This window comes from Gossypium hirsutum, chromosome A03 (genome assembly GCF_007990345.1).
Source record: "Gossypium hirsutum isolate 1008001.06 chromosome A03, Gossypium_hirsutum_v2.1, whole genome shotgun sequence".
NCBI classification, from domain to species: domain Eukaryota; kingdom Viridiplantae; phylum Streptophyta; class Magnoliopsida; order Malvales; family Malvaceae; genus Gossypium; species Gossypium hirsutum.
This window is the reverse complement of record NC_053426.1, coordinates 90,535,244-90,544,716: the sequence shown is the minus strand read 5'-3', so window position 1 is coordinate 90,544,716 and position 9,473 is coordinate 90,535,244. Positions and strand designations below refer to the sequence as shown.

Sequence of the window (9,473 nt, the reverse complement as noted above, 5' to 3'; positions counted from 1 at the left end):
AACATGTATAAATTTTTTTATGATTTAATCCATGAAGGGTATTAAATTATTTTTCTTGATATTGATAAAAAACTTTTGAAAAAAATACAATTATAATTATTTTGATAAATTATGTAAATATTAGTAGTCAAATTTATAATTAAGCCAAAAATAAATAATACATGGTTTATTAAAGCTTCTAAACGTCAAGTAAAGGGTAATTAATATGGTAATTAAAGAGAGTTAGTGTGAATAAAGTAGTTAGAGAAAACATGAAAGTAGGAAAGAGACAAAAGAAGTGGGTAGAAAGCAGGAAATGGAAGGAAGGAAATGAAGCCCATTTGCAGCCGATATTCCACTCTATTTCTTAATTGTATCTGAACAAACCTATAGTATTTACAAAGATTGGTTAAGACTTAAGAAGCAACACTGTTTCCACCCGCCTTTTCAGTGTCCTTCCTCCCATGTGACTCTGTCTCCATTTCAATCCCCTCCACCCCACATTTATTTTTTCAATTCATGACCCTGAAACCTCTGGACTTTCTTCTCTTTCTTTTCTCACTGCCACTGCTGCCTTGGGTTCTAGTTTTTTTTTCTTCCTGGGAATGTCTCTAACATTTGGATTTTCTGGGTTGGTTGCCTTTGGGATCATAACAACGAGTTTCCAGTAAAGGGTGCTGCTTAAAGCCGAAAATGAAGAAGATTTTGTTTAGATACTTCGTTTCCTTGCTTCTTTTAGGCTTCGGCTGTTTATTCTCAGTTCCAGTTTCGGCTCAAAATGGACCGATCACAGATCATGTCAAGTTCGTTTTTGGTTGGTTTTCTTTTTGCCTTCTCTTTTAATTTGTGACGTTAATGTTTTAATGTTCATCGCTTTTATGGTTTGTTGTTTGGTTGTTATTTTCTCTTCTATCTTGGCTTTTTTGTCGTATGTGTTGTTGATGATATTTGATCTTCTTTGTTATATAAACAAGAAAGGAAAGGGAAAGAAAAGAAAAAGGAATTTTGGATATTGGGATTATCTCTTTCTTTGTTGAACTGTAAGCCAGATTAAAGTAATTGGCAGAGTTCAGTGTTGGTTTTGGAAACTCTGTTGATCCTTTATTTTTATTTTTTTTACTCTTTTGCTTTTTGCTTTTTTCTCAATGCTTACTTTGATCTGAAGTTCTTAACCTATGTAATTAAGCCAAAGGACTGACTTTTGTTGCTATTAGATATCTCCAATTGTTTCATTTTTAGTTTCGGTTTGTTGTGTATGCAGGAGGGGTGAATTTAGGTCCATGGAAGAATGAAATATCTGAAATGGGAGAAGCACCAGCTCCTACAAATGATGAACCTCCAAGCACCCTGGTTTTGGCTGCAAAAAGGACAAATAGGCCGGACATTCTTCCCCATTTCAAGCATTATCTCGGTGGGTGGGATATTACCAACCGGCATTACTGGGCGGTAAAGTCTTGGCTATGCCTTGCATTCTTGTTAGTCTTTTCATTGATCATTCTTGATATTGTTGGACTGTGAATATCGTATTTTTGTAAAGACTCTATCCTTAAGCTGAAATTAGAATCTATGTCAAATGAGACCAGAATCTTAATACATGTAGATCTAATGCAGGGAAACATATAAAACTTGAAACAGATAGTGTTGTTTGGATGAAAGTTTAATGTATTCAAGAAAAGGGACAAATTTTGTTATACTCATTTGGGACTTAAAAGCTAGAGAAATATGCACTTCCTATTATCCTGACTCTTCCTGTATTTGTATTGGAGTCAGAGATGTTTTTATTGATCTTTTACACGAAGGAATGTAGTGTGATTCTTTCAATTTTTCAATTAACTGAATTGGGAGGAGTATGGCTATTAGAAAGTAAGTATGGTGGAGCTGGTAGCAAATTTTCTTGGATGAGCTATAAAAATTGGTAGACAAGGGTTTTTGTTATTTATGCCCCACTCAAACAGCTTTTAAAGCTACAAGTTGCTTGAATTGTTAATATTTTATTACACTAAGATGTTTAACACACATCTTGTTCCTAAGGATTGCATTCTGCATTACTTTTGGAAATTGTGTACAATATATCAGATATTCCTAATTGGCATTTCGGCTGTTGTGTCTGCACTCTGCAGTCTGTTGGATTTACAGGTGCTGCTGGATTCATTTTCGCTGCCTTATGGTTTGTTTCTTTTGGCTTGTTTCTTGCGGTGTATCATTGTTGTGGATGGAGAATAAACATCGAAGGAAAAAAATCAGATCACTCACAAACTATTTGTCTTGTAATGCTCATATTGTTCACAAGTGTTGCTGCGTAAGGACCCAAACTTGAGACTTTTTACAATTAAGATCTTTGTTGAGCTTTTTATCTTATACTTATTTATGCACCTTCCAATGGAACGTGTGAGGTTTCTGTGTATATGTTTTTTTCTTGAAAATGATATTAGCCACTTTTTGGCTAGTTTTTACTAACCCTAAGTCTCTACTGAACAGGACTGGATGTATTCTTCTTTCTATTGGGCAAGATGAATTTCATGATGAAGCGTTGCATACTTTGAATTATGTTGTAAATCAGTCAGACTATACTGTACAGATCCTAAAGAATGTTACACAGTACCTATCTCTAGCAAAAACCATCAGTGTGGCTCAGGTTTTCCTTCCTTCCGATGTCATGACCGACATTGACAAGTTGAACATAGATCTAAACACTGCAGCAGATACACTTACTGAGAAGACTGATGAAAATGCTGTCAAAATAAAAAGAGTCTTCAATGCTGTGTATGGTCCCCTATAACAATTAATATTACCTCTTCACTTTAGAACTAGTTTGCATATCAACACATACTGAGTTGGCCTATTTGAAATTTGTTTTCAGACGATTAGCACTGATCACCGTGGCAGCTGTGATGCTAATTTTGGCTCTGCTTGGTCTTTGTAAGTATCATTAGAAGATTTTGATGACTTTAATCTTATGTTTATCATTTACATGTCTCTGACCTATCCGGAATTTGTTCCTTGTTTTGTTTCAGTGATGTCTATCCTAGGTCACCAACATGCCATTCACATGTAAGTTCATTTTAGGCCAGTGTTGTTCTATAGAAAACGGTTCTACACTTTCCATCATAGTTTTACATCATAAATGATGAATGAGATAGGATAATAACTATTGGACCCGTAGATTGAAAATTTATTATAATTGATTATCCAACGTTTTTACTACATTGGAATCCCTTGTTTTCGAAGTTATTTGATCTTATCTTATCTAGCTCATTTAGAGTACAAATGGAAACCGAAAACATGTGAAACTAACCACCCCCTTGGTTGGTGAATGCTCTTATTTCAATTATACTAGAACTTCACATCACTTTCTGACACTACCAACTACTTGTTGCAGATTCATAGTCAGCGGATGGTTGCTAGTAGCTGTTACATTCATTCTTTATGGAATTTTTGTAATCATGAACAAGTAAGATGTTTGGTTTAGGTGGAAGAGATTTCCAAAGTTTCCTACGTTTTTGCTTTGCTTATAAAAAATTCTAAAACCTAGTTTGGCAATTGCATCCATCACACCCTTAGCTTGTTTATATACAAGATGTATCAGCTCTTTTGTATTCGATATTTCAAAGTTGCTTTGCCAACAATTTTTTTGGAACAAATTGCTTCGTCCATGTCATTTTTTTTTTTTGCTTTGATGCACAAGATGCCCATGTGGATGCCAATGTCTGATGGATATACGGTCTCTTTTGTGCGTTTCAGTGCAATTTCTGATACTTGTTTGGCTATGGAAGAATGGGTGGAAAATCCCCACGCGGAGACTGCTCTTAGTAACATCCTTCCTTGTGTTGATCCGAGAACAACAAATCATACACTCACTCAAAGCAAACAAGTCATCACTAGTATAGTAGATGTTGTCAATACATATATCTACTCCATTGCAAATATAGATCTTTCCCCAGACGACAATCGATACTACAATCAGTCTGGGCCTACTATGCCTCCTTTATGTTACCCATTTGACTCTCAGCTCCAAGATCGCCAGTGCGGGTCTTATGAGGTGTCTATGGCAAATGCTTCACTGGTATGTCTATCAGCTTCGATAATTTGGCTTGCATGTTTTCTCAGATGCACATAGACATTACCGGATAAACTTACATCCTTCCCTTGTGAATATGTAATCCCGAACATCAATGTGGATGAGTTTGGCGTGTATGTGTTGGTAGTTACATACCTAAGACCAGTGAGAATAGCATGATTTTATTCAGCTTTACAACTGAAGCTCGTAGGATATTCAGAAAAACCTAAAGTTGTAATACCATTTAGGGGCTAAAGCATGAACTTGCAGTCAGGTTTGATAAAGGACAAAAAATACAACACCCAATTAAGATTAAAGGGTGAACTTTAAGGTAGCATACCTGCATTTTCACACTGAAATATTATTTTTTTCTGCACTTGATGAACATCTCATTGCAAATCCTGTAAATATGAAGCTGTTCTATTTTATGCAAGAGAAACTTGACTGTACTTGGTTTAACTTTTTTTTTCTCGTTCAGGTTTGGCAGAACTACACGTGCATGGTATCAGAATCTGGGCTATGCAACACCACTGGAAGGATAACGCCGGACAGATTCACACAGCTGGTGGCAGCGATTAACGAGAGTTATGCTCTTGAGCACTATACCCCACCCTTACTGTGCCTTCAAAATTGCGATTTTGTCCGGGATACATTTCAAAATATCACCTCGAATTACTGCCATCCATTGGAGCGTTACCTTAAAATGGTCAATGCAGGATTGGGGTTAATCTCAGTAGGAGTTTTGCTGTGTCTGGTTCTGTGGATATTCTATGCAAACCGCCCCCGAAGGGAGGAAGTGTTTGTGAAGATACTGTTGCCGATGAAACTAATGAGCTGCAAAAACATTTTCAACACAAACAACAAGACAACATTGTCAAGCGCAAATAGTGTCTAAAATTATAGAAAGAAATTAGGTTCAAGTCTATATAACATTCTTTTTCGTTGTATCCGAGACCGGGAAAGAAACCAAGATGGGGCAAAGCTCCATTTTTGAGTTGGAAGGGTAATCTATCGTTTCTGTGTTGTCTCATAGATGCATATACACATACATAATATATATAGGCTTAAATGAAAAATGGGTGTTCTTCTCATCTATGCTAAATATTTTTCCAAAGTGATTCTTCCGTCATACAAATGGTCCTTTTGTTACCTTTGTTGAAAAAAAAATTGCCAATCACATATGACATTTTTAATTAATGAAAAAATGAAACTTAAAATAAAGATCAATTAATATTATTTTTGCACCTTTCCAAATTCTTTCTCACCATCTCCCAACTTATCAAGCTGAGATGAGGTGCTTGAGACATGATTATTGCCAGCTATTTTGTTTTGCTTCGGCAGATTTTGTCAAGTTTGGCCTACTATTGCCACTCTCCCCTGAAGTAGAAGTACGCATTAATGATGAATGTCCGTTCGTTATTGTTTTGGATTGAAAAGCTTTGGGTTTCAAAAGCATTTTCCAACCAATAAGTACAGAAAAAAATCTGGACTTTACTGCCAAAAAGTGTTTCTCCACTCAAATAAAAATATATTTTTAAATTTTAATTTATATTGTGTGTATGATTATATTAAAGGAAATGAATTTATAAAATTTAAGTGATTTTATACATTTTCATAACTTTTTATACCATTAATATTTTAACAATCTAATAATCACATTTCATGTTCCATTCAGCATATCAAATTTGACATAAATTAAAATTTTCTAAGTATTCCTTTCATGTAAATAACTTTCATTATATTAAATTATAACAATAAATCAATAATTTATATTAAATTATTTAACTATCATTTAATTTAACCATTTGTTTTTACATTCTCAATGTCATATCTAAACAAAGTATTTTAAATTTTTATCGCAATTTTTTATAACCATTCCAAATACTTAAAATTAACTTTTTTTATTAACTTTTTTTACAGCATTTTCTTACTACATTATTCAAAAACAATAAGTCGAAGCCAAGCTTCGATCGAACCTCGGACTCAAAGAGGATCGAGTAACTTGCTCGATGCGTTGGCAGAAATCTAGGTGCTAATATTGTTCTAATTTTTTACATTCATAAAGTATGGGGAGATGTTGCATTCTTTGACACAACGAACTTTTAAGCAATATTCTGATGGTGGGGTTGTTTGTGAAGTGTTGAGATATCAGTAGATACTAGCTAGAGAAAACAATAAATTAAAACAGCAAAACAATTGATTGTAAAGTGAAAACAATCGACTGAAAACAATCATTTCATGAAAACTCTCTTGATTACAGTAGTGACATTAGTCTGTTATTTAATGCAGCAGACATTAGTTGTAAACAGAAACAGTTGCACTAGCTGTTAACAACTCTAACCACCTTAACACACTTTAACTAATTCTTTGTTATACATTCCAATTCCATAACATTCCCCCTACTTGGTGACTCCTATCTTCTGCTACCTTGTAACTCGTCAATCTTGCTAAGAACTCTAAGTTGATTTCTAAACTTAGTGAAGAATCCAACTCACAATGGTTTAGTAAGGGTATCAACAACTTGGTCTTGACTTGGAACACTACCAACTTGAAGTGCTCCCACAACAATCTTTTCTCTGATAAAGAATAGGTCAGACTCCACATGCTTGAACTTTGAATGTAAAACCAGATTTGCTGCAATAACAATAACTCCTGAACTATCACACCACATCATTGCTTGCTGCTGACTTTCACATGTAACTCAGAGAGCAAGGATTGTAACTAAATCAATTCTGCAGTGGCATGAGCCAAGCTCCTATATTCAACCTCGGTCGTCAACTGAGAAACTACCTATTACTTCCTTGAACTCCATGAAACTGGATTACCACCGAGAAACACACAAAACCTGGTAGTTAACCTTCGATCATCAACGTCAGTTCCCCAATATGCATCTGAATATCCTTCGAGGGACGGCTTCGAAGATGGAGTAAACACCAACCCATGATCCAAGGTGTTCAGTAAGTACTTAAAATTCGTTAGACAGCTTTAAAATGAAGATCAAGTGGCTTATGCATGAATTAGCATACTTCACTGCAAAGGCGATGTCTGGTCTTGTGATTATAATGTATTGTAATGCTCTAACGATACTTCGATAGACAAAATCATCTTCAACAGGACTGCCAACATGAGCTGATAAGTTACAAGTAGTAATCATTAGAGTGGGGGATCCTTTGGACTTATCCATCAAACTCCTTTGGAGCAAGTCAAGTATGTACTTCCTTCGATTAAGGAAAATTCAATTCGAAATATAGGTTACTTCAATCCCAAAAAAATAACTCAACCTCCCTAAATCTTTCAGAGAAAAACGAGAGTCTAACGACTGAACAAACTCATCCACAACTTGTGAATTGTTGCCAGTGACAATAATGTCATCTACATAGACCAACATAGAGAAAAGTAGACCCACACTGCTGGACAAAGATAGAGGCATCCGATTTTGACAGTACATCAAACTTAGCAGCCAACAACTACTCATTTAGCTTGTGAAACCATGCTCGAGGAGCTTGCTTGAGGCCATACAAAGCCTTTTTCCAATTTGCACACCAACTGTTGACCATCAAGATGTTGCTAAAATCCTGGTGGTTGCAGCATGTAAATTTCCTTAGCGAGATCTCATTTTAGAAAAGCATTATTAATGTCAACTTGTCGAAGTGGCCAACCAAAGGTAACAAGTGTGAGGACAACCCTGATCGTTGTTGGCTTGACTACATGACTAAACGTCTCTTGAAAGCCAATCCCGGCCTCTTGCAAGTATCCCTTAACCACCAACCGTCCTTTATACCTAGCAATAGATCCATCTGCATTTCTTTTCAGCTTAAAAATCCGTTTACACCCTACTGCTCTTCTAATTTCAGGTAGAAGGGGCTAAATCCCAAGTTTAATTCTGAAGTAAGGCATTGAACTCCTGCTGAGCGGCTTTTGTCCTTGCTTCACTCTTGAAGGCTTCTTCAATGGTTAATGGTTTTCCTTTTTCAGTCAAACTTGTTGAAAACGCTTTTGGCTTGAATATCCCATTCTTTGACCTTGTCTACATGGGATGCATATTGGAAAGAACAGATAGAGATGGCAGCCTGTTTGCACCAGCATTAATTTGAACATCGCTACCTCTATTATCACTTGGAGCCTCAAGCTGTTCATTTCCACCATGAGTAGCATCTGGTGTGTGAGGATGAACTGAAACATTATCATGACCAGAACCAATTGAAGAGGAACTATGAGAGGTAGATAACCTTTCTAGAACCATCGGACTATTCGCAGATACCTCACAAGAAGCAGATGGATGACAACAACCAGGTTTAGAAGAAACCACCATAGGCAGATGAGACTGCCTATGTTGTTGAGGTGAAGCTGAGCTCGAAGAAGAACCTGACTGAGTAGTGCAAGCAAAAGGATATCGAGTTTCATTAAAGACTATATGTCGAGACACAAAAAATGTCCATTGTCATCAAGACATCAACACACTAATAGCCTTTATGATGGGAGCTATATCCAAGAAAAAACACACCGTGTCGACTTGAACTGTAGCTTGTGTTGATTATACGGCCTTAGATAGGGAAATCAAGCACAACTAAAAATTCTAAAATGTGAGCAGCAGGTTTGACCCTATAAAGCTTCTCATATAGAGTTTGACCTTGTAGCACTCCTGTAAAAACACAACGTCGAGAATAATAATATAAAACGATCACAAAAAAATATATATATATATTCGAATAATATAAAAGAAATTTCGATACTTCTATTTATAGGTTTAAAAGCCTTATTCTAATTAATCTTAAATAGAATAAGAGAAGTTATATATCAATTCTACTTATACAATTAATATCAAATAGAATAATAGTACTTCTATACGAATTCTATATTTATTTATTAGCGAAAGCAATCGATTGTTGTAAACAGTAGTGACATTAGTCTGCTATTTAATGCAGTAGACATTTGTTGTAAACAGAAGCAGTTGCAGTAACTATTAACAACTCTAACCACCTCAACACACTTTAACTAATTCTTTGTTATACATTCCAATTCCGTAACATGAAGGATCAGATTCAACCCATTGCTCCATCCAACGTTCGTCCCAACTCCATCCCAACTATTCTTCTCCAACTCTTAATATTTGCAACATAAACATAAACTTGTTATTTGTTTCGCTACTTCAACTAGGCTTTCATCTCCTTGCGATAAAATCAAATAACTTCCACAAAAAAAATTGTGCCAACTTTAGAACATTTTGATTCTTTTTTAGCAAGGGTGTGAAAATTTAATTAACCGAATTAAAATAAGGTAATTAATTGAATTAATTGATTAATAATATATTATATATCTATGAAATTAAGCCTAGTATATATTATAAAAACTAATAGACTTAAAAATATTCATATAATGAAAAAAAATTGAGAAAAATAAAAACAAAATAAAATAATTTAACTAAAGTAAAAAAAAA

The 9,473-nt window shown here is 35.1% G+C and overlaps 1 protein-coding gene across 1 annotated transcript; it reads left to right on the top strand.

Moving 5' to 3' along the window:
- Window positions 1-353: 353 nt before the first annotated feature.
- Window positions 354-5,127, top strand: LOC107886435 (uncharacterized). Its single transcript, XM_016810393.2, has 9 exons — window positions 354-793; window positions 1,241-1,425; window positions 2,100-2,278; window positions 2,458-2,742; window positions 2,840-2,898; window positions 2,994-3,030; window positions 3,359-3,430; window positions 3,721-4,042; window positions 4,515-5,127. Exons 1-9 carry the CDS (start codon window positions 673-675, stop codon window positions 4,929-4,931), a joined length of 1,677 nt encoding a protein of 558 aa, XP_016665882.1. The 5' UTR covers window positions 354-672; the 3' UTR covers window positions 4,932-5,127.
- The last annotated feature ends 4,346 nt before the right edge of the window (window positions 5,128-9,473 follow it).